Source organism: Prionailurus viverrinus, chromosome F2, assembly GCF_022837055.1.
Source record: "Prionailurus viverrinus isolate Anna chromosome F2, UM_Priviv_1.0, whole genome shotgun sequence".
NCBI classification, from domain to species: Eukaryota; Metazoa; Chordata; class Mammalia; order Carnivora; family Felidae; genus Prionailurus; species Prionailurus viverrinus.
This window is the reverse complement of record NC_062578.1, coordinates 45459091-45486219: the sequence shown is the minus strand read 5'-3', so window position 1 is coordinate 45486219 and position 27129 is coordinate 45459091. Positions and strand designations below refer to the sequence as shown.

The 27129-nt window shown below is 34.9% G+C and overlaps 1 protein-coding gene across 12 annotated transcripts in view; it reads right to left on the bottom strand.

Moving 5' to 3' along the window:
* VPS13B (vacuolar protein sorting 13 homolog B) overlaps positions 1–27129 on the bottom strand; it is an 843987-nt gene that overhangs the window by 721458 nt on the left and 95400 nt on the right. For all 12 annotated transcript variants that reach the window (XR_007148665.1, XM_047842688.1, XM_047842692.1 and 9 more), the window contains 4 exons: positions 24018–24138; positions 14287–14454; positions 9723–9904; positions 5432–5606 (listed from right to left, as the gene is read on the bottom strand). Coding sequence is in view for 11 of the 12 variants with exons in the window: in XM_047842688.1 (XP_047698644.1) it covers positions 5432–5606; positions 9723–9904; positions 14287–14454; positions 24018–24138 (646 nt within the window). In the remaining variant the exon portion in view is untranslated. The remainder of the gene's footprint in view (positions 1–5431; positions 5607–9722; positions 9905–14286; positions 14455–24017; positions 24139–27129) is intronic.

Genomic DNA, 27129 nt, shown 5'->3' with positions numbered 1-27129 from the left:
TATTTCCAAGGAACTTCACTTTTTGCTAGAATACAAATATATCCAGCACCCAACAAGATAAAATTTACAATGTCTGGCATCCAATTAATAATTATCAGGCACATGGGGCACCTGGGTGGTTCAGTCGGTTAAGTGTCCAACTCTTGATTTCCGCTCAGGTCATGACTTCACGGTTCATGAGTGAGTATGGAGATTGGGATTCTCTCCCGTTCTCTCTGCCCTTCCCTTGCTCATGCTCGTTTGTGCACGTGCTCTCTCTCTCTCAAATTAAATAAGTAAAATTTTTTTTAAGTTTTTTATTTAAAAATTAACAGGCATGCAAAGATGTAAGAAAATACAACACAGATGAGGGGGGAAAAGTCAGTCATTAGAAAAAGACCTAGGTATGATACAGTTCATAGCGTTAGTAAACATGGACATTAAAATGGCTATATAAATAAAAAGACATTTAAGAAAGCATAAACAAGGAGAAATATGAAAGGTTTTAACAATCCAAACAACTTCTAGAGATGAAAATGCAGTATCTGAGATAAAATATAAGTTAGATGTGATTAATAACAGATTAGATACACAAGATTAGTGAACTAGAACAGAAATAGAAACTCTCAATAATGAATGAAAATAAAAGGTAAATGAACAAAAATGAACAGACCATCAGAGAGCTCTGCTGAACTTCAAGCAGCCTAATAGATATGTAATTACTGTCTCCAGAGGAAAGAGGAGAACTGAAAAACGTATTTCAAGAAATAACGGGGGCGCCTGGGTGGCTCAGTCAGTTAAGCATCAGACTTCAGCTCAGGTCATGATCTCACGGTTCGTGAGTTTGAGCTCCACATCGGGCTCTACACTGACAGCCAAGAGCCTGGAGCCTGCTTCAGATTCTGTGTCTCCCTCTCTCTCTGCCCCTCCCCTTCTTGCACTCTCTCTCTTTCTCTCAAAAATAAATAAACATTTAAAAAAAAAAATTTTTAAAGAAATAATGCCCACAATTTTTCTAAGTATATATGAAAACTATAAACCCACAGACCTAAAAACCATAATGTAACATGTAGAAAGGATACCATGGCATATCAAAATCAAGATGCTTAAAACCTTCTGAGAAGAGGTTCATAGGCTTACCAGAGTATCCGAGGAATCCACAGCACCCACAATAAAATAATCCCCGCTTTACACAGAAGAGAAAACTAATTTCTACTACTCTGCAAGCAAATACTAAAGTTGCTTTCTCCCTTTATTAACACAGAAGAAAAATCTAGTCACCTCTTGATGACAGAACAGTTAAAAAGGAAAATATGAAATTTACATTTAATCAAAATTTAAAACTCTCTGCTCAAGGCACACCTGGTGGCTCAGTTGCCTTTGGCTCAGGTTATGATCTGAGTTTCAAGACCTGCATCAGGCTCTGGGTTGACAGTGAAAAAACCTGCTTCGGATTCTCTGTGACCCACCACCCCCCCCAGCCCCTCCTCCACTCTTGCTCTGTCAAAAATAAATTATCATCCAAAAAAAATTCTTAAAACGAAAAAATACTCTGCTCAAGAGACACCTATTTAAAATTTTGTTTTAATGTTTATTTTTGAGACAGAGAGAGACAGAGCATGAATGGGGGAGGGTCACAAAGAGAGGGAGACACAGAATCGGAAGCAGGCTCCAGGCTCTGAGCTGTCAGCACAGAGCCCAGGAGGGGCTCAAGTCACAGACCATGAGATCATGACCTGAGCCAAAGTCGGAAGCTCAACTGACTGAGCCACCCAGGTGCCCCAAGAGACACCTATTAAAAATGAATTAGCCAAGTCACAGGCTGGCAAAAAATATTCCCAAAATAGATATGTGACAAAGGATTTGAATTCAGAATATATAAAATAAATCACAAATCAGTAACAAAACCCAAAAGAGTTAACAATAAGCCAATATCTAACATACTCTTCAAAAAGGTAAATATATTAATAGTCAATAACTACTTGAAAAACTTCAAAATAATTGCTCATCAATGAAAAGCAAATTAAAACCACACTGAGATATCACAACCACATCCATCACGTTGGCAAAAAGTAAAAAATGACTGGTAACACCAAATGCTGGTAAAGATATGGAACAATTGGAAATCTTATACAATGCTGATGGGAATGCAAAATGGCACACATTTCCGAAAAAAAAAAAAAAAACCTGATTACTTTCGTTAAAAAAAAAAAAAAGAAAGAAAGAAACCTAAACATATACTTCCACTGTTAGATATCTACACAAAACAAAGAATAGCACACGTCTACAAGAAACTTGTAGAAGAATGTCCAGGACAGCTTTACTTATAATAACCAAAACTGGAAATAGCCCAAATATCCATCAACAGGAAAATGGCTAAAATACACTATGGTATATCCATAGAATGTATGTAGCAATAAAAAGGAAAAAACTACTGATATATGCAACAACACAGATGAATCCCCAAAATATTGTACCCTCAAGACAGTGAAAATATATGAAACCATAATGATGGACACATGCTATTACACATTTGCAAAAATCCATAGAATGTAAAATACAAAGAGTGAACCATGTGTCACCTGGAGGGGATGTTGATAATGCGGAAGGCTATGCATGTTAGAGTGCAGAGAGTATATGGGAAATCTCTACCTACCCTTCGATTTTGCTGTGAACCTAAAACTTCTCAAAAAAATAAAGCCTTAAGGAAAAAAATAAATAAATAGAAAGTAAAAAAGGATATTATGCTTAATGAAAGAAATCCTTTCACAAGAGTTTATACTGTATGATTTGATTTATATGAAATTCTAGAATTAACATTTTTTTTAAATTCAGAACAGTGTTTGCCTGAGTGGAAGTGGGGGGGTGTGCAAATGATTATAAAGGAGCAAAAGAAAACTTTTTAGAGATATTGATAATCTTTACCTTAATGGATATTATATATCACACAGGTGTACACATTTCACAAAACTTGAATAATATACTTAAGATTTATACATTTCGCATACCTGGGTGGCTCAGTTGGTTAAGTGTCCAACTTCAGCTCAGGTCATGATCACAGAGTTAGTGAGTTCAAGCACAGAGCCAGCTTCAGATTCTCTGTCCCCCGCCCCCCATCACACCCCACCCCCACTCACGTGTGCGCTCTCTCTCTCTCCCAAAACAAGCATTAAAAATAAAGATTTATGCATTTCACTTTGCAAATTACACCTTCAAAAAAATTAAAAGAACCATTAAGAAATATAAATGCTAGTTAACAATACAATGCTGAAGTCTAGGGGTGAAGTATACTGATGTCTAAGTTACTTTGAAAGGCATCAAAAACACTGGTTGAACTGATGAAGAGAAAGGTTAGATGAACAGCTATGTGATAAAGCAAATTTAACAAACTATTAAGTGTAGAATCTCAAGAATGAGTATATATATGGGTGTCCACTGTATAATCCTCTTTCAACTTTTCTATATATTCGAAATTTGTCAAAATAGCATGTTGGAAAAAAAACTGAGCACCCTCTAGATGCTAGGTTTTGTTCTAGATATAAGATGCTGTTCCTGTTTCAGGTGTTCATTGTCTAACAGGAATTCACTCTCCAGTGTAAAATAAACATATAATTTATACCTACATATACTCCTGTTATTCCCTAAGCTTTTAAGTTATTCCCTAAGCTTTTAAGCAGATATTTTTTAATAAGCTATAATTTAAATACTATGAAATTTGGCCTTTAGAAATGTACAATTCAGTGGTTTTTAGTAAAATCACAAAGTTGGGCAACTATCATCACGATCTAATTTTAGAACATTTTCATCAGTCCAAAAAGAATACCTCTACCCATTAGCAGTCACTCCCTATTCCCTCCTCCTCCAAACCCTGATTACTAATCTACTTTTTGCTTTTACAGATTTGGCTATTATGGATGTTTCATATAAATAGAATCATACAATGTGTTCCTTTCTGACTGGTTGCTTTCACTTATGATATTTTCAAAATTCATCATGTTGTAGCATGTATCAGTTTTTCATTCTTTTGAATTTTTTTTTCAACGTTTATTTATTTTGGGGACAGAGAGAGACAGAGCATGAACGGGGGAGGGGCAGAGAGAGAGGGAGACAGTTTTTCATTCTTTTGTATAACTGAGTAATAGTCTAGTGCATGGATATATCACAATCGTTTATCCATTCATCAGCTGATGGACATGAAGGATGTTTCACTTTCTGGTTATCATGAATAATGCTGCCATTAAAATTCACATATGAGTTTTTATGTGGACATTTGTTATCAATTCTTTTGCATATAAACAAAACCTACATCAATGGATCATATGGCAACTCTATGTTCAAGTTTTTAAGGAACTAGATTGTTTTCCAAAGCAGCTATTCCATTTTACATTCCCATAATCAACATAAAACTTCCCTACAATCTTGCCAACACTGGTTATTATTATGTGTCTTTTGATTAACGTCATGTTATTGACCTTGAAGTGTTATCTCACTGTGATTTTTGACTTGCATTCCCCATCATGACTAATGAGGGTGAGCATCTTTTCACGTGCCTGTTGGCCATTTGCAAACCTTTTGTGCATAAATGTTTATTCAGGTATTTTCCTCACTTTTTAATTGGGTTACCTGTTCCTAAGTTTTCAATATCCTTTTCTAAAGGCCCAAACTATGGCAATTAATCATATTCTCCAAATCTTTCCTGAGCCTCAAGCCCAATGCCAAGTCAGTCATTCTTTTCAACATCTGTTTTCTTCAGATCATTCATACTTCTATTGAATTAAACATTCTATCATTCTCCTACACCATACTAAACTAACTATTCGTATGTCTGTCTGCTCCACTGTACCTTAAGATTTTAAGGGAAGAGAACGCAACTTTTTATCTCTGTGTTTTCCCAGATGACCAATATTCAGTACACTTAGTAGGCTTCAGTAAAAGTACATTGAACTAAATAACTGAAGTTAACCCACTAGTATCCTTCAATGAAATATACACTCCATTAATAAGGTTCCAATTAATTAGCTAGGAACCTTCCAATGAATCAATTAAGTATAACTGTAGTTGTTAAACAGAATTACATATTATAATTAAGTATATCTAATTCTGTTATAACTCTTGGTAAGCCTTTGCAAAAAATTACCAATACCCTAATTTACTAGAAAATGTCAACGCATTGCACTACCTTAACTTTTTGTATAACATACATTCTGAACATTTATACCTATTAGAAATATTAAAGTTACTTGTTAGCATTTAAAAAAAGAAAATCACAGTAATATGCAGTATGTAAAAAAACAAAAACAAAAACAAAATCAAAGTAGTGTCAAACAACCAAAATAAAATCATTCCATCATGTTAGAACACTGCACAACTCAGTATGTTTTATTTTTTTAAGTTTCATAATGGTGAAAACACTATGCGAACAATAGTTCAAAAGAAAGTTTGTTAGATTTACCTGTAATGTTTCCTAACATATCTTTACTGTGACAGGTAGGATCTTCTGTTTCTCCATCTTTAAAATTGCCTATTTCCCCGTAGTAAAGAGCAATTCCAAGTTGCATTATACGGATAAACATAGGCAGTTGTTGATCTGTGATGGAAAGTTTCAAACTCTCTACTAAAGTATGAATCTATATTTGAAAAAAACAAACACATCAACAAAAAATCATGTTCAAAGGAAGTAATTAATACACATAAATGTTAAAAGTACTAAAATAGAATACCATAAGAAAAAAGTAATGTCCCAAACATTTCCAACATGTAAGCTAAAACAGTTTACTCTAAAATCTTAGAAATTAAAACAAATTTTGCTGTAATGACCACTAAAATTTAGGTAAAAACTGTATTAAGCCAAACTATATAAATACAAATAGAAACGGTTATGAAAAGATGTGGTCACTCTAGACTTTCAAATAATTTTTCCAGAAATAAAGTTAAGGAACCAAAATATCAACTCTACAATATGAAGAATACAAAATCACAGAGATTTCTGTCACATCAACAGGAAAAGTTTCATGATGTCACTTTAGTAAAACCTTAATCACCCTTTCCAGTTCTATTAATCAAAAGAATACATACACATCCTAAAAACTTCTGTTAAGGGGGAATATTAGTAACATTACAATATGGAAGTAAAAACATAATACAATTTTGCCAATGGAAAACTGTTATACATGCTCAGAAGTTTTTCCAGACAAATTTTAAGAGATTTAAATAGGACATAAAATGTATAACATGAATTATAAGAAATAAACAAGATTAATTACTAACAAATAGAATATATAGCAATCAAAGTTATTCTTATAGAAAGATATTAATGGAATATAAACATAGTCTCGGTGTAATGGTTCCCTGTTTTATAAACATGGAATAAAACCAATTAAGCCATAAAGTCTCTTGGAAGGTTAATTTTGACTAACTGGTATTTGAGGGTCTATAAAACATGAAAAAGTATTAGTAATCATATTTTGGGGGTTAAAGGCACAAAAAATTGTATTTGAAAAGGAAGAAAGTTGTAAAATACTATTTTTAAGTATGAGTACAGGTTTCTTAAAATGGACTTAAAAATCATACACCAAACAGACCAAGAAGAGGTAAGAAAAGGCTTAGGAGCAGGAGGGTAGAGTATGCAGTACAGGCCTGCCAAGCTTGAAATTTCTCTAACACATCCTTCTAAACTATTGTATGGCACCAATAGCACCAGAGATAAGCAGAATCAGTAACAAAGAATCAATCCTTTATATTCATATTTATATATTATATATATATGAAATTACACAGACCTAATATACCTTTAAAATATATAAGATGTTGCATATGCTTTAGTGAACGTTTTATATATACAGTATTTTATATATTTTATATACAATAGATCTAAATATCTTTTAAATCAGTAAGACTAATCACTAATAGAAAAATGGCCAGGGGTGCCTGGTTGGCTCAGGCAGTTAAGCGGCCAACTTCGGCTCAGGTCATGATCTCACGGTCCGTGAGTGTGAGCCCCGCGTCAGGCTCTGTGCTGACAGCTCCGAACCTGGAGCCTGCTTCAGATTCTGTGTCTTCCTCTCTCTCTGACCCTCCCCTGTTCATGCTCTGTCTCTCTCTGTCTCAAAAATAAACAAACGTCTAAAAAAAATTAAAAAAAATTAAAAAAAAAAAGGAAAGAAAAATGGCCAGAGCACCTGAATGGATTTTTCAAAGAAAAAATAGCCAGTGGACAGATTTTTAAAAATCTAACTCCAGTGACGAACGTTAATTAAAATCTATTTTCTTCGGGCACCTAGGTGGCTCAGTCAGTTAAGCGGCCAACTTCGGCTCAAGTCGTGATCTCCTGGTTCGTGAGTTCGAGCCCCACATTGGGCTCTGTGCTGACAGCTCAGAGCCTGGAGCCTGCTTCGGATTCTGTGTCTCCCTCTCTCTCTCTCTCTCTCTGCTCCTGCCCTGCTGACACTCTGTCTCTGTCTCTCAAAAAGTGAATAAACGTTAAAAAATATTTTTTTTTAAAAATTTATTTTGTTTAACAATTTGTCCTGTTTTTAACATGATCATATTTAAGGACAGGCACCCTCCTTAATGTTCACGAACATATACACTAGTTAAATTTATCTGCAAATAGTTTTGTAATACAGAACACAGGTCTTAAAAAAAATTTAAGCTAGGAGCGCTGGGGTGGCTCAGTCAGTTAAGAGACCGACTCTTGGTTTCAGGTCAGGTCATGAACTCAGTTTCCTGAATTCAAGCCCAGCATTGGGTTCTGTGCTGACAGCATGGAGCCTACTAGCGATTCTGTCTCCCTCTATCTGCCCCTCTCCCACTTGTGCTCCTTCTCTCTCGCAATAAACTTAAAATTTTTAAGCTCATTAAGAAGATATTTGCAACTAACCAAAATATTTCCTAAAGAATTAATCAGAAATGTGTCAAAGATTTACGTCAGGCTTTCATTGTTCTAAAAAATTTTTTTCAAAAGCAAATTTTCAAAAACAGGGGAAATGTTAAATAAATTATATACCTATATAATCCATATCCATATGACACAAACTCTAGGACATATTTGTCACAACAAAAATTATAAAAGGCCTACCCAAAATATAAATAAGTTCAAAACCACTTAAACATACATGAGAGCCTGAAATAAATAATTAGGGTATCTGGAATATTCTGGGAAATACTCGCTCTTTGAGATGATCAATGAGGTTAACCATGTGCATTTAGTACATACGTCCTAGGAAAAGGAATTCCAAGAATGATAGGTCTAACTCAAAATGACAAAGTCTTACATCACAATGGTATTAATAAAAAATTCAATCTTATTTCAGTTGAGCATAATAGTATCTCATATTTGGTGATTTCCAGAGTCAAAAACCACATGTCAATACACTTACTTATATTAAGGTGCTTTTTACAATGACATGTCATGGCTAGTCAATTTTGAGAACATAAACTTTATATGCCAACACCAAGTTTTCCCCAAGTTACCTTATTTTTACTTTCCTCTAATTTAGCCACATTCTAAAATGTATAATTACATTTGTACTATTATCAATAAATTTATTTTAAACAGTAAGGCATCCATGTATCCATCACTTGCTTTCAGATGTTGAATTTACCCGTTAACATTCCCCAACATTACTAACAGATTCAAGACAAAAGAAGGAAAGTAAGCCCATTAACCTGAGACACAGGCATCAATATCATTAAATTAATACTCTTCTATGCTTATCGTTGGCAAAATGCTAATTCAAAACTAGAAAGAAAAAGTAACAGAATTTCAATAAATTAATGTGCACTCTATATAATGGGGAAAAAAGTAAAACACTGATCACTAAAACACTACCAAAGAAAAACAGGTGGATTTTGTGAATATAGTAAATTTGCATAAAATAGAAAGTTACATGTTTTTAAAAATATAAAACAATAATTTCTACAGTCATACACAACCAGGAACAGTAGTCAATACCTGTGTTCAGACTCAGGGCCAGCTTTTCCATTACAGCACTTTAGTACTGAAAGGCATGTAACTCAACAATGAAAATTCATTCAACAGTAGCAGTTACTAACAAGATCACAAATGGAATTCTTTTTCAAAAACTGATATACAGAGACTTAGAAAACTGTTATATAATTAAAGAACACAAGATTTACACTTAGAGACTTAACTATACACATTGAAAATATATTCTGATAGCTTAGAGAACAAATTTTCACATTTATCAAAAGACATAACCTGAAAAATTCCTATATGGTAAGATTTTAATAATATTTTGAAACCATACATGAAAAGCTAAAATTCCCTGAATCAATAAGCTAAGATATTAAGTTAGCATTAAGCCTTTTAAAGTTATCTAAGAAGGATGGGTAACAACTACAGTTATGAGATAACGTTAATTAAATTATAAGTACTGAAAAATACAATGATATTCATCTACTAAAATTACACTTTTCATAGGATCTCCTCTATCTACTTAAAAGAGAAAAACACTAATAAACAGTTGGACAAACTACAAAGGAAACTATAGTCACAGAGGGGGGAAAGTACCCAAAATCCCTTTACTAGAACACATAATGCAGAAAGTTATAATGTATAATAAACAATATAACATAAAAACTATAAATAGAAATAAAACTCTCACAAAAACTGGTATATACTTTTGAGATTAATAATTGGCACACACAAGAACCAATGAATTAGCACACCAAGAACCAAAAGGAAGACATGCAATTCAACTACTAGAAAAAGAAACACCTACTTTAATAACAGATGGCATCTTGGAATTTAGGTTATCATATGTGAAATGCAGACGAGTTCTGAAGGAACATTTGTACAATAAAGGATCCTGGTAAAATTCAATTTTACCACTAGCATTTCGTTTATCCAGACAAACCGTACAGTCAGAAAAATTGATAACCTTTCTCAGCACCAGATCAGTTGCTAAAAGAAAAGGAAAACATTTTAATTAAAAAGCAAAGGGGAAAAAAGGCAACTATTTATTGGTACAAATGGTAATAAAAATAATAGCAGAAATAAGATTAACACAGCATTTAATACATGATGCCAGAGCCTATGCAAAGAATTTCTCGTTTATTATTTAAATCCTCCAACAACCTTATGAAATAGGCACAACAGTACCCATTCTAAGTATGAAGAATCAAATAAAATACAAAGAAATGAAGTAGCTTGTCCCCATTTTGCTTGGTGTCTAACTGTAAGTTTAAGAGAAAAATTATGAAAAATTTTGCTACATTTCACTATCTGCAGTGAGATACCAAATAACTTAGATAAAATTCTTGAGAAACCAAATTTAAAAAAAACATTCTGAGCAATTGTCATTCGTTTACTATCTCACACCAAAAAAACTTAACAGCTTCTCTAAACCTGCACCCTCAGGTATGGTAGCCACCAGTGATATGTGATTTAAATTTATATATATATTAAAATTATCTAAAACTAACATTTCAGGTCCTCAGTTACACTAGCCACATTTTAAGTGCTCAATAGTCACATGTGGCTAGTAACTACAATACTAGACTGTAAAAATATAAAACATTTCCAACATCACGGAAAATTCTAGTGGACACCACTGCTCTAAATAACTCATGAAGAAATTACCAAATTACAAACAGTATACAGTTTGTTTTCAAGAGAATAAAAATGAAACTGCTGATAAAGCATCAAGCTAGAAAATGAAAACTTTAGCAAGTGAGTAGGTTTATTCCTAATAAGCAATTCCTAGGTAAATGTTAGGCCCCAATCTATTTGGTCAGTGATTTTAAGCTAGCAGCTGTGCACATGCTATGGTCATGGGAATCTTCAAAAACAGTAAAATATGCTTGAGTCCATTCTTTAATAAAACTACGTCTGAGTATATTCTAGTGGTAACCTCTAATTCACCTTTTAAATTTTTTTTGGATTTAAGTTTTTAAGAAGTAAAAACTAAAGAATGTGCACATGTGTGGAAATAGCCAAGTTTTATCAGCAAATGAATTTTAAATGTTAGTTGAAATAATACCCAAACCTTACATATTATTTCAATTTACACGGAATATAAATAAATGATTTAGTTACTGATATTACATCCATGTACACAAATTAAAGAAATTTTGACAGAACTAGAAGTGAAAGAAACCCGCTAGATATTTCCTTCCCTCTCTTCATGATAATGTTTTATGGAGTATTTGCTGTTAGATAATACACTAAGTCTTTTACATCTGCTACCTTTTAATACTTATATGCCTCTGTTTAAAAGATGTGAAAACTGAGGCACAGTAAGGGGAAACAGTCTAATGTTAGTTTATAAAGAACAGAGCTGTCATTCAAACTCTGGCAACCTTACTCAAGAGTGCACGTGTTTATCTATTACGCTAAAAGAACATAAAGTGGTCATATTTCAAGGGTATTCTAGAAAATTATTATTCACTGACAGAGGATATTATCAAGTTTGAAATCAATATTTTTCTTAAACACTAACAGCAACTACCTTTTTTAAACTTTACAAAATGAATTCTAGTTCTGGTACTTTAGATAATGTGCTGCAATTTAATCTGTAAAATGGGCATAATAATTATGTCTGTGTAACTCTGGAGCACTCTAGAAAATGATTTGGCAATATTTTGAAAATGTGAAATTCGCAATCCTTCCATCTAACAAACCCACTCCTCGGTGTATGTCCTTAAGAAATGCTTATACATGTGCATGAAAAGGTATCCACAAAGATTGCTAACAGGACTGTTTGCAACAGTAAAAATCTGGAAATATCCCAAATGCCCATCATCAGGAGAACAGACAATTGAACTCTGGCATGACTAAGTAGATTATTCACAAGTAAAAATAAGTACTCTATAATTACATGCAACAATATGGAAAAATATGCAAAGCACAACACTGAAAACAGGAAGTCTTTGAGGTTTTATTCAAACCTCAAACTCCCAACACAGAGCACACTGTTTTTACATAGTTCAAAAATACATGTAATATATTATTTATGTATACATCCATATCTGATACTTTTTTATTGAGGTAAAATTCACACAACACAAAATTAACGATTTCCAGTGACAACAAAGTAGCCTTTCGTACATTGACAATATTACAAATCCATCACCACAATCACTTTTAAAACTTTTTCATCATGTCAGAAAAGGAATTCTGTACCCTAGAGCTATAATTCCTCCAATCCCCTCCTTGACCTCCCACTCCCCAATCCTGAAGCAGTCACTAAACTACTTTCTGTCTACACAGAATTGCCTATTCTGTGCAGTTCATATAAGTGGAATCATACAATATCCACCTTCTGTCTACTTCTTTCACTTAGAACATTTTCAAGGTTCATCCATGTAGTACCATACACCAGTACTTCATTCCTTTTTATAGCACAAGTCTTCTTAAGCAATTAAATGATAAAACTTAATATAGCAGTTAACTCTAGGAGGAAGGAAGGGGATGGAATAGAGAAAAATAGATTGGTGGGAGTAAACTACTGTAAATGTTCTAAATATTCAGAGGTAGTTGCTCATTATAATGTTTATAACAAATATGTTACCTAAATCCCTTTGTAAATATCAACTGTTGCATTAAAAATTAATAAAAGGGGAAATAATAGTACATATCTCAGAGGGTTAAAGGGTTAAAACAAGATAATGTAAAAAGCATAGCACCAGGCCCAGCAGTTAATAAGCACTCACTAAGTGAAAGACACTATTTTTGCTGTTTTTATCACCACCATCATCATGAACTTTCAGGTGGTAGGATACTTGATTTTCTTAAATCATCACGTTGGTAGTAATAATTCATTTTACAAATGATTCACCCAAAGTTATACACAAAGTTAGTGGCTGAACGAAGATTCAAATGAAGATGCCCTAACTTCCAATCCAAGACTCTCTATAAATCACTGTTATTTCCAAAAGTAATATTGGCATTACTTGTATATTAAAACTATAGGTGAAATTTCTACCCACAAAATGTCAACACATTCAATCAATCCTGCATTATCCAGTTCTGCTTGTTTTCTATTTTCCATAGTTTTTTCCTTGTGGCCTTTGTATGGAATATTTTTTCAACAGAAAATGAGAGGGAGGCATTAACAATGTCTCAGAAACAGTGCTTGGGACTTTGCATATACACTGATTTATGCCTCACAACATTATTCTTCATTTTCAAATGTAAAGATTGAGGGGCACCTAGCTGGCTCAGTCGATAGAGCATACAGCTCTTGATCTGAGGGTCTTAAGATCGAGCCCCACATTGAGTGTGGAGCCTACAGAGAAAAAAAAAAAAGTCAAGACTGAAGCTTGGAGAACAGACAAACATGAGACTATATCCAATTCTGCTGGTTCCTAGCTGTATGCCTAAACTAGGCAAGTTAAGTAACCTTGAGACCAAAATTTCATTTTGCTTTCCTTACAGTAGGACTTAAGATGAGTAAGTGAATATATAAGCAAAGGAATAAGGATATCATGTTACAGAGTGAGAATTTGAGAAGATAAATGTAAATACTAACAGCTCATTTTCTCAGCACTATGTACAAGATACGCATACAGGTGCTTTCAGTGCTCTAATGTATTTAATACAGTAACTCTAAGCAAGCTCTTAGTTACCCCCATTTTACAAGAGGGGAAACTAAGAAATGGTAAAGTAACTCACCCAAGGTCATAGATCTCTACTAAGTGCGACAGCCAGGATCCAAACCCATGTAGTCTAACTTCAGTGCCAGCACTGTTACCAAATACATTCCCTGGCAAGTCATAGATAAAAGGTGCTCACAATACTCTCCTCACTACCTTTTCAAAAAAAAAAAAAAATGTATACTCCTTACCCTATCAGAACATGTATCAAGAAATATTAGGATTTATTACTATTTCTTCTGACAAAACTAAGATGATCCATAAGTCCCAAATATGCTCTGGAATATACGAACCTAAAACGTATATCAGTCAGATATATAGTTTTGCCATTACCAAGCAATGCAAAATCAAAGTGTTCCTTTTCCTCCTTCAAATCCATTAAAAAATTTAACTGTTTTTATTATTACAACCCATAGCATTGTAAAATATAATACACTTGAAATATGCATGCAGTAAGAAAGAGTAAAACTTAAAAATATTAAAAATTGAGTTCCGGATTTGTTAATCTGAGGGTCTATTAACCTCCTGTAATTGTATGCTAAATTATATTTTATATGTTCATTTTCTAGGCTGAAGGCAAAAAGCTCTCATTAGAGTTATCAAAGAGCCAGTTGGCCCAAAACTGGTTTAGAAACCAAAACAACTATTTCAATAATGGAAAAATCTAAACTCTTTTTAGTATTTACTCACCAGAAATATCCATGAATGCACGATCCCATAATTCACCTACTGTATAGCATTCTGCAGAAGTGATATTGACTGAAAGAACAATATCATCTTCAACATATTTTAGTATGAGATTATTTATAACAATATTTACATTATTTACAACTCGTCTAATCAGACTCTGCACATAACCTACAAAATAGGGAAAAAAAAGGATTCAATTAGCCATAAGTCTATCAATAAATAATTATTCTAAAAATGTTACTGAACTTAATGTACATGATAGGTGGATATCATTCGGCATATTACACAAAGAGGAAACTAACAGTCAGGTAGACAGGCTTGCACAACTGATACAGCTATGATGTAGCAGATCCACCACCAAAAAAACATTACCAAGTTCTATATGATGAAGTGTTCATATACTAAGAGAAATCACAGAGACTACACCTTTTTAATAACATAATACTATATCCCATTCAGTGATAATCCTATATTCAGTAGTTTGTCTGGCTTCTGCCTATTTAAAAACATTTTCCCAACTGAAAAAAATTACTACATGCTGATTATTCAATGTATTGAAGAAGAATTGCTTCTTTAAGACTGTTTTTGAGCCAGCTGCCATCTTTTCTTCCTACTTCTAATAGCCATAAATATATTCAAAAGTTAGTCTGGCAGGAGGAAAGATAGGAGAAATATGACCATCATAATGGCTTCAAGTATTTCCACTTACTAATATAAAATAATGAACTAGTGGAAAGGAGAGAATATAAATGAGGAAGAAAATGTAGACAGAATTTAAAGAGGTGAAAAAACACAGTGAATAAGAAAAAAGAAAAGTATTGAAGGAATGAATAGAGAAAACCATAATGAGAACACAAGGAAATAAGAATGAGAAACAAATAAAAAAAATCAAAACAGAACTAGTGAACATTCTTTTTTATCCCTAGCGGCCTAGAATCTCCAAACTTTTAATTTCATGCTTCTGTGGGATACTCCATAATTTCATAAGTTTCTCACGCAATAAATTTGAATATAGACACATTAGTGAGGAATTGAAAATATTAATAAAACTAAACATAAACAGCGTTTTTAAAAACACAGGAAGAAATGATTTCACTTGATTTCCCACTATAAAACCTATTTAAAAGCTACTTAAAATGTCAGCTATTTCATGAACTGTTTGTATTCAGAACTTAACTGGACAAAACAGAATCAACTTCTGTCAGCAGCTGATATTAGTAACATCTATAGTAACTGCTGAGAGAAAGCCTATTTAAATCTATTCAACCATAACATGTTTGCAAAAACCCACTCCTTCATTCATTCCCAAAGGATACAAATAGGAAAGAAATGTAAAACAACTAAGATCAAGTTTTCCTCATATATGGAAACTATTATCAGCTTTTAGTGTGTCAATATGCTACAATATGTCAATATGCTACAAAATTAACATACACAGTATCAATAAATTGTAAGGTATAAATATTTTTATAAGAGTAAATGCTAAAATAATGCTTAACAAATTAAGCTTCTAAAAGAAATTTTAAATATCAAAAGTTTCAATCTTGGAATGTATATTCCCGCATGCTATTACTACTCAACACAGATGTTAAAAATAAAAATAAAAATGAACATCCTGTTTCTAAGAAGTCAAGAACATGACTAATATTGGTTTTCCTATTTCTGAAAAACGTGTCATCAATAAGGAATTTATAAAAACCTCTTAAGAGTTCAGGAGTTTTTACTACCTTCAAAAGAAAAACTCTCAAAGATAGAACTGGAGAAAATAGATAATGCAAGAGAATAGAAACATAATACTGTAAATGTATTTGAACAGACAGAACACTAATGACAGATTTTCATCTATTTTTTAACATCTTCCTTCAGTTTCTCATTATAAAACTAGCATACACGTTGAGATGGATAAGCCAATTCACCAAAGATAAACAATAAAATATCTAAAAAGAACTACTCCCAGAGACTATATTTCCTTATTAAAAATATAACACCAAAGTAACAGTAACTAATGGAAAAAATGATACAGTATTTCCCTAATCCCGCATACAACTCAGCTTTAAGTGAGCTAAAGAAGAGTGTCAAACAGCAGATCTACTAGCTCTCATCACTAAATATTTAGGGACTCCCTCAGAGTATATCTGGTCAGATGACGTAACAATAATCCAGGTCTTTTCCACAAGCATCTAAAAATGTAAGGTCACTCTGGGAATAGAACCTCCAGATGTCATACTGGATGCCTCTAAAACAACACCCTGTTAGTAATCAACCTTTCCAGAAATTCCTACCATTATCCAACTCTCTCCCACCCACAAATCCCATTCCTCCAGAAACATACATCTATGCCCACAGGACCAAATAAAACACTATGAACTTTCACTGACTTCGCTCATGCTCTTCTCTGGTTTAGAATATTCTTTGTCCATTCTCCCTACTCATTATAGGCCCAGGACAAATGTCCTCTCCCCTACATCCTCTTCTCCAATGTCCTCCAAAACCTACACAATATTAAGACCATCTCTACCACTTTCCTTAGGCTTAAGTTATTACTGCCATTTGTGTATGATTAGATATAATTATTTTCTCTGTTAAACTATGAAATCCTACAAAACAAAGACTAGATTTTATTTATTTATTTATTTATGTATGTATGTATGTATCTAATACTATTAAATTAAATGACATGTAACAATTTTGGTTACAAAGACAACAGCTATAATCTATCCTGTTTTCACTGGGAAGTCAAGTTGCTGAAACTCAGAAATTGCATGGTTGATGACGTGGTTACCGTACCTAAAAACATTTTCGTGTACAATTTGAGGGTTGTGAAGCATCATGTAGGCAACTTATGTTCAAATTACTACAGGTAAAGTTCTTTTTAACATTCTTGACTTTTTCTCTAATTTCAAAGAGAGCACAAGAGAGGCAGAGGGGGAAAGAGAGAATCTTAAGCAGGCTCCACACTCAGCATGGAGTCTGATGAGGGGAGCCAAGCATAGACGAGAGGCCCCCAGAAGAGGGTAGGAAGGGTGGGGAGGCGGTGTGCACTACCCGGACTGACGGGAGGGAGCCGGGGCGGTGGAGGGGCAGCCCGCCGGGCAAGGCAGAGCCCCTGAGTCTGGCTTGCAAAAGCGGAGGGGTCGGACACAGTGAGTTCTGACAGCTAGCAGAACTTAACATCTGGAATGTTATAAGTCAACAGCTCTGCTCCGAGAGCGGGAGGGCTAGAGGACAGTGGGAGGGAGAGTTGTTGAGCCCCGGAGGACATGGCTCAGCTTGGCAGGGAACAAAGGCGCTAGCCAGCGCCATCTCCCTCGCCCATCCCCCAGCCAAAATCCCAAAGGGAACCAGTTCCCGACAGAGAACTTGCTTGCACCGCGCAAACACCCAACACTGTACTTCTGCAGACCCATCCCTCCAACAGGTCGGCCTCCCTTCCAGTGCGCAGGGCCCCTCCCAAAGCAGACCACCAAAGGCAAAGCTAGCTGAGTCTGCCCTCCCGACACTGTGCACCTTGCCAATCCACCCCAGCTAATACGCCATATCCCATCAAACCAGCACCACAAGCCTGGCAGTATGCAAGTAGCCCAGACAGGGGCCACACCACTCCACAGTGAGACCTGCCCCTGGGAGAGAAGGTAAGGTACACACCAGTCTGACTGGCCCTGGCAGTGGGCTGGGGGTATATATCAGGTCTGACTGCGGCCCCGCTCACCAACGCAAGTCACTCCAGACAGCACAGGGGAAGAGCCCTGCACTTCCCTGCCACACCAGGGACTACCCAAAATGACGAAACAGAGGAATTCTCCTCAAAAGAAACTCCAGGGAGTAGCGACAGCTAACGAACTGATCAAAAGCGATTTAAGCAATGTACAGAAAATGAATTTAAAATAATAGTCATAAAATTAATCGCTGGGCTTGAAAAAAGTATAGAGGACAGCAGAGAATCTATTACTACAGAGATCAAGGGACTAACAGTCAGGAGGAGCTAAAAACTGCTATAAATGAGCTGCAAAATAAAATGGATGTGACCACAGCTCGGATTGAAGAGGCAGAGGAGAGAAAAGGTGAATGAGAAGATAAAATTATGGAAAAAGAGGAAGCTGAGAAAAAGAGGGATTAGAAAAATCCAGGACTATGAGGGGAGAATTAGAGAACTAAGTGACACAATTAAGCGTAATAACATATGCATAACTGGGATCCCAGAGGAGGAAGAGAGAGGCAAAGGTGCTGAACATGTACGTGAAGAAATCATAGCTGAGAACTTCCCTGATCTGGGGAAGGAAAAAGGCATTGAAATCCAAGAGGCACAGAGAACTCCCTTCAGACATAACTTGAATCGATCTTCTGCACGACATATCATAGTCAAACTGGCAAAATACAAGGATAAAGAGAAAATTCTGAAAGCAGCAAGGGATAAACATGCTCTAACATATAAAGGGAGACCGATAAGACTCGTGACCGATCTCTCTTCTGAAACTTGGCAGGCCAGAAAGGAATGGCAGGAAATCTTCAATGTGATGAACAGAAAAAATATGCAGCTGAGAATCCTTTATGCAGCAAGTCTGTCATTTAGAATAGAAGGAGAGATAAAGGTCTTCCCAAACAAACAAAAACTGAAGGAATTCATCACCACTAAATCAGCCCTACAAGAGATCCTAAGGGGGATCCTGTGAGACAAGGTACCAGAGACATCACTACAAGCATGAAACCTACAGACATCACAATGACTCTAAACCCGTATCTTTCTATAATAACACTGAACATCAATGGACTAAATGCTCCAACCAAAAGACACAGGGTATCAGAATGGATAAAAAAACAAGACCCATCTATTTGCTGTCTACAGGAGACTCATTTTAGACCTGAGGACACCTTCAGATTGAAAGTGAGGGGATGGAGAACTATCTATCATGCTACTGGAAGTCAAAAGAAAGCTGTAGTAGCCATACTTATATCAGACTAACTACACTTTAAATTAAAGGCTGTAACAAGAGATGAAGAAGGGCATTATATAATAATTACAGGGTCTATCCATCAGGAAGAGCTAGCAATTATAAATGTCTATGTGCCGAATACCGAATACGGGAGCCCCCAAATATATAAAACAATTAATCACAAACATAACCAACCTTATTGATAAGAATGTGGTAATTGCAGGGAACTTTAATACCCCACTTATGGCAATGGATAGATTATCTAGACACAGGATCAATAAAGAAACAAGGGCCCTGAATGATACATTGGATCACATGGACTTGGCAGATATATTAAGAACTCTGCATCCCAAAGCAACAGAATATACTTTCTTCTCGAGTGCACATGGAACATTCTCCAATATAGATCACATACTGGGTCACAAAACAGCCCTTCATAAGTATACAAGAATTGAGATCATACCATGCACACTTTCAGACCAAAATGCTATGAAACTTGAAATCAACCACAGGAAAAACTCTGGAAAACTTCCAAAAGCATGGAAATTAAAAAACACCCTATTAAAGAATGAATGAGTCAACCAGGCAATTAGAGAAGAAATTAAAAAATATATGGAAACAAACGAAAATGAAAATACAACAATCCAAACACTTTGGGATGCAACGAAGGCAGTCCTAAGAGGAAAATACATTGCAATCCAGGCCTATCTCAAGAAACAAGAAAAATCCCAAATACAAAATCTAACAGCACACCTAAAGGAAATAGAAGCAGAGCAGCAAAGACACCCCAAACCCAGCAGAAGAAGAGAAATAATAAAGATCAGAGCAGAAATAAACAATATACAATGTAAAAAAACTGTAGAGCAGATCAATGAAACCAAAGTTAGTTTTTTGAAAAAATAGATAAACCTCTAGCCAGGCTTCTCAAGAAGAAAAGGGAGAGGACTCAAATATATAAAATCATGAATGAAAATGGAATTATTACAACCAATCCCTCAGAAATACAAGAAATTATCAGGGAATACTATGAAAAATTATATGCCAACAAATTGGACAACCTGGAAGAAACGGACAAATTCCTAAATGCCCACACGCTTCCAAAACTCAAACAGGAAGAAATAGAAAACTTGAACAGACCCATAACTAGCAAAGAAATTGAATCAGTTATCAACAATCTCCCAACAAATAAGAGTCCAGGACCGGATGGCTTCCCTGGGGAATTCTACCAGAAATTTAAAGCAGAAATAATACGTATCCTTCTCAAGCTGTTCCAAAAAATAGAAAGGGAAGGAAAACTTCCAGACTCATTCTATGAAGCCAGCATTACTTTCATTCCTAAACCAGAGACCCAGCAAAAGAAGAGGACTACAGGCCAATATCCCTGATGAATATAGATGCAAAAATTCTCAGTAAGATACTAGCATACCGAATTCAACAGTATATGAAAAGAATTATTCACCATGACCTAGTGGGATTCATTCCTGGGCTGCAGGACTGGTTCAACATTCGCAAATCAATGTCATACATCACGTTAATAAAAGAAAAGAACCATAGGATCCCGTCAATCGATGCAGAAAAAGCATTTGACAAAATTCAGCATCCTTTCTTAATAAAAACCCTCAACAAAGTCGGGATAGAAGGAACATACTTAAACATCATAAAAGCCATTTATGAAAAGCCCACAGCTAACATCATCCTCAATGGGGAAAAATGAGAGCTTTCCCCGAGATCAGGAACACGACAGGGATGTCCACTCTCACCGCTGTTGTTTAACATAGTGTTGGAAGTGCTAGCATCAGCAATCAGACAACAGAAGGAAATCAAAGGCATCAAAATTGGCAAAGATGAAGTCAAGCTTTCACTTTTTGCAGATGACATGATATTATACATGGAAAATTCGATAGACTCCACCACAAGTCTGCTAGAACTCATACATGAATTCAGCAAAGTCGCAGGACAGAAAATCAATGTACAGAAATCAGTTGCGTTCTCATACACTAGTAATGAGGCAACAGAAAGACAAATAAAGAAACTGATCCCATTCACAACTGCACCAAGAAGCATAAAATACCTAGGAATAAACCTAACCAAAGATGTAAAAGATCTGTATGCTGAAAACTTTAGAAAGCTTATGAAGGAAATTGAAGAAGATATAAAGAAATGGAAAAACATTCCATGCTCATGGATTGGAAGAATAAATATTGTTAAAATGTCAATACTACCCAAAGCTATCTACACATTCAATGCAATCCCAATCAAAATTGCACCAGCGTTCTTCTCAAAGCTAGAACAAGCAATTCTAAAGTTTGTATGGAACCACAAAAGACCCTGAATAGCACAAGTAATTTTGAAAAAGACGACCAAAGCAGGAAGCATCACAATCCCAGACTTTAGCCTCTACTACAAAGCTGTCATCATCAAGACAGCATGGTATTGGCACAAAGACATATAAATAATGGAATAGAATAGAAACCCCAGAACTAGACCCACAAAAGTATGGCCAACTGATCTTTGACAAAGCAGGAAAGAATATCCAATGGAAAAAAAAACAGTCTCTTTAATAAATGGTGCTGGGAGAGCTGGACAGCAACACGCAGAAGAATGAAACTAAATCACTTTCTTACACCATTCACAAAACTAAACTCAAAATGGATAAAGGACCTGAATGTGAGACAGGAAACCATCAAAACCCTAGAGGAGAAAGCAGGAAAAAAATCTCTCTGACCTCAGCCGCAGCAATTTCTTACTCGACACATCTCCAAAGGCAAGGGAATTAAAAGCAAAAATGAACTATTGGGACCTCATGAAAATAAAAAGCTTCTGCACTGCAAAGGAAACAATCAACAAAACTAAAAGGCAACCAACGGAATGGGAAAAGATATTTGCAAATGACATCAGACAAAAGGCTAGTATCCAAAATCTATAAAGAGCTCACCAAACTCCACACCTGGAAAATAAATAATCCAGTGAAGAAATGGGCAGAAGACATGAATAGACACTTCTCTAAAGAAGACATCCAGATGGCGAACAGGCACATGAAAAGATGCTCAGCGTCGCTCCTCATCAGGGAAACACAAATCAAAACCACACTCAGATACCACCTCACGCCAGTCAGAGTGGCTAAAATGAACAAATCAGGAGACTATAGATGCTGGAGAGTATGTGGAGACACGGGAACCCTCTTGCACTGTTGGTGGGAATGCAAACTGGTGCAGCCGCTCTGGAAAACAGTGTGGAGTTTCCTCAAAAAATTAAAAATAGACCTACCCTATGACCCAGCAGTAGCACTGCTAGGAATTTACCCAAGGGATACAGGAGTGCTGATGCATAGGGGCACTTGTACCTCAATGTTTATAGCACCACTTTCAACAATAGCCAAATTATGGAAAGAGCCTAAATGTCCATCAACTGATGAATGGATAAAGAAATGGCTTATATACACAATGGAATACTATGTGGCAATGAGAAAGAATGAAATATGGCCTTTTGTAGCAACATGGATGGAACTGGAGAGTGTTATACTAAGTGAAATAAGTCATACAGAGAAAGACAGATACCATATGTTTTCACTCCTATGTGGATCCTGAGAAACTTAACAGAAGACCATGGGGGAGGGGGGGGGGGGGAAAGGTTAAAGAAGGAGGGAGCCAAAACATAAAAGACTCTTAAAAACTGAGAACTGAGGCTTGATGAGGGGTGGGAGGGAGAGGAAGGTGGGTAAGGGGTATTGAGGACAGCACCTGTTGGGATGAGCAGTGGGTGTTGTATGGAAACCAATTTGACAATAAATTTCAGAAAAAAAGAAAGGAAGGAAGGAAGGAAGGAAGGAAGGAAGGAAGGAAGGAAGGTTGGTTGGTTCTGGAACCATCACATCACTCCAAGTAGAATTAGAAACATTCAGAAATAAAGTATCTTCTTCTGGCACCTTCTCCAGCTGTAGCAATTAATCTATTCTAAAGCCAGAGGTATTATGGAGACTTGTTAGATGAAATTCAGAATATATAAAGCATCAGCATTAACATCACTATAACACTAGTTTAAAATGTTTAATCAATTGAAATTTAACTTAGAACATATCTGAGGAGGAGGGCTATGAAATGCTGTACCTAACACCAGTCTGTTAGTAGATGGTGCAAGAAGACTGTCAAAACTTAAAGGTTAAACCCAACAGAAAGCCTACAAACCTTTGGCGCAGAAAACAAATATATACTAACATCAACTATACCTCTGAGAAAAATAAATGACTGATGAATAAAATCAAAAGAGAAGTGACTGATAAAAACAACCCCTAACTTAAAAAGGCAACAATGCACTCCGGCCACAGGGCTGATAGGTCATGATCGTGGTTTTTTCTTCATTAAATAGTTACTAAGCAACTGTTATTTGTAAGCCACTACTGTTCTAGGTAAATAAATATTTCAGGAAGTAAAAAAGATGGTGATCCTCCTGGTGAATTCTATAGTTTACTGAAACTCAGAACAATCTAGTGTCTTTACTGTTAATCAAGAAGGAAGGGGAACAAAGAGACTATGGGAAAGCAGAGGCATGTCTTTGCTCGGACAGGATGTAAGAAAGAAACTTTAGGAACAACCTGCTGCAAAATATCATCAAAATTTGAACAGAAGACATTTTGGAGGGCTCTGGACTCAATGTGTTCTTATGTTATGAAGCAAACCCACATACACATGTACTCTAAGTATTTTAGGACACTAAATACTAAAGTGTATATTCTACAATTGGCTACAACAATGATTAATAACAAGTGTAATTTTGGCCTTAACAAGCCCATTCAGAAGTTACCTGGTGGTAAATCAGGATCTGTGGGAGCAGCCTGCTGAATTCTTCGGGGTTTTACTGATGATTTCGTGTTTTCAGTAGTACTACGGTTGGTAGAATTAGAACCACAGCTTTCATGGTCATCCTATTTTTAAGAAAAGTAAAGTATCAATCATCACTCAAGAATTAGGAGACATATTTCAGTTAAATATATAGCTTAGGGTTACTAAATTTGATTAGACTCTAATTTTATTTTTTAGCTCTAAAAATCTGTATACCAAACAATTCTTATAATTTGCATTCTCAAACACTGTTTACAAATAACGAGTAGTTTAAACCACAAATTCTTCCTTTCTTGAGTATCTAAACAAACCAATTGATAATGTCAAGAAATCCTTACATATGACTTTTGCAAAAAAAGACTATTAAACAAAGCTTTAAACACTTGCCATTTGAATACAAAATAAATGGAAAAGGTCTTAATTGTCTCCTGTTTGTTGTTTACATGGTAAGACCCCCAGTATTGTGTGTGTTAAGAATCCAAGCTGTCTTCTTAATCACCTTAATGATTAATCTTAATAATCCTTAGAATCCTTTGCATCCTATTATTTTTACTGAATTATTATTCTCATTAAACATAAGGCTTAATTGGGTTTTGATATGGATAGCAAAAACTTCAACACAACACATTTTCAAAACATATTCCTTTATACAGTGCAAACAGTACACTTTTCTTACCTTGATTCAACAAGTTTATATAATGCTCTTATGTGCTAATTGTTGAATGTACAAAGCCAAATTAGATATAATACTAATTTTCAGAGTCCACTAAAAACATATATAGCTTGTTTTACAGAGTACTTTATTTTTAAGTTAGGAACAGAAAGAACTATTAAGAACTATTTGGAAGAACTAGAGAGGTCAGGCTTATAAAAGTATAGGAAAGTTTTAGGCTAAGATTGGAGGCTACATAGAGGCAAACGATTAGCAAAAGCAGCATATATGTAGGTAGCATGTACAAGAAATAATGATTAGTCAAATAAAGCCAAAGTATACAATGTAAGGTGAAAGAACCACACCGGAAACTAAAGGCATGAACCAGTTCAGTAAAAGTGAGATAACATTAAGAACTATAAAGATGCGGGGCGCCTGGGTGGCTTAGTTGGTTAAGTGCACACGCTCTCGCTCTCTTGCTCTCTCTCAAATAAAAATAAACATTAAAAAAAAATAAAAATTTAAAAAATTTAAGAGAACTATAAAAATGTTCTCAGTCTTCATTCTACTTGGCCGTACTTCAAGATTTGGTAATTAGGATGCCAATAACCAATAAGAAAGGAGATTTAGTAGTTCTAGTAGAGGAACAAGAGTAGGAGCAGTAAATGAATAGTTCAAAAAGTGAGTAAGAATTTAAAGCGTAAATAATAAACACAGATTGCCCCTTCAAGAAGACAGGCAATATAGGAAGGAAATAGATTGGGTAGTAATATGAGGTAAAAGCATCAGCCATCTTCTTATTCCCATTTTGGGGATAAAAGAGCACATTTTGGGGCACCTGGGTGGCTCAGTCGATTAAGCATTTGACTCTTGATTTTGGCTCAGGTCATGATCTCAGGGTTTGTGAGTTCAAGCCCCACGTTGGGCTCTGTACTGACAGTGCAGAGCCTGCTTGGGATTCTCTCTCTCCATCCCTCCCCCATTTGTGCATGCTCTCTATCAAAATAAAATAAACTTTAAAAATAAAAAAGAAAGCAATTTGCCTTACATACAAAGGCTAACTGATGGTGCACTGTGCCTCATCAATTTATTAATCAATAATAAAACTATTTGATAATACAAGAATGGTGAGGAATTCAGTTTCTATTTTACATATTTGAAGAGAAAAATTCAAGAAAAGATGGAAAACCACTAAGTTTACCAATCTAATAAGATACTAAAAGAAAATAACAATGATAAGACCTTTAGACAACAAAATTTTTATTCAATGCCACCCTAAGAGAACAATTATATAAGATGAATCTTTTATAAGACAACACAGCTTCAGATGCTAGTGATATATTAGCAAAAGAAAAAAAAATGTTTGAAACTTCAAGACAAGCAGACAGTAACAGATTTGCTATCTTAAAAAAAATTCACATGAATTTATGTCATTTTAAGTTAATGCAAAACAAACTTCACAGTGTTTCATTCTACAAAACAACTTCACTATTCAATCTTTATAATGACATCTTCTGTTATTTTGGTGGAATGTTATAGTCTCTAAATACTAAAGGACTACTACTATGAATAAAACCTTACTGTAATTACTTTTAGTTCAGCTTACATCCTTAAAAATGTCTGTAGTCATACACTTCTGCACAACGTTAACATTAAAACACACTATTAATTTTTGAAACATATGGTTGTCTCAAAAGCCCAGAAGTAAAACATGTTCATTAAAGAAATGTGAAAAAGTTCCAAGTGAACTGCCAAAACTAGCATAATTATGAAAATATTTAACACTGAAACCATCTGAAATCACATACTGTATATAGATTACAGTGATGTCATAATAAACATTCCAGCCAAAATGCACTAAAACTACTGCAGTCCAATAAATCTGGCATACATGAGATGACAAACATTTTAAAGAGAACAAGTTTTTATTTTTTAAAAGTCATTAGCAGCAAAAAAAGGGTAAAGTGCATAGACTATAAGATTTCAAATAGTTAAAAAAAATAACAGTGAAGAAAGCTTCCCTACAAATTACACATTTTTATTATTCAAAAGAAAAAAAATAATTTGCTTAAACAAAATTTGTAATAATCCTGAAATTTTAGTCACTTTAAAAATGACCATTAATCATGGTACTTACAGGAATATATACTATAAAACAAACACTACCAAATGTGCAAATGCAAATCTTTCTTAATTATAGTTAGGAAATTAGGGTTGCATATATAATTAGAAAATAATCCTTTTCATAATTTCACCTAGTTTTCATTTCAATTACATCTTAATTGCATCAGTCACAGATCAGCTTCCATTCAAATCCTACCTCAGCCAAATTAAATAAAAAGCAAAACAAGAATTACAATATTTACTATTAAAATTAGAATTACTTCCATCATTATGAGCTCACTATCTGCTTCCAAATAGT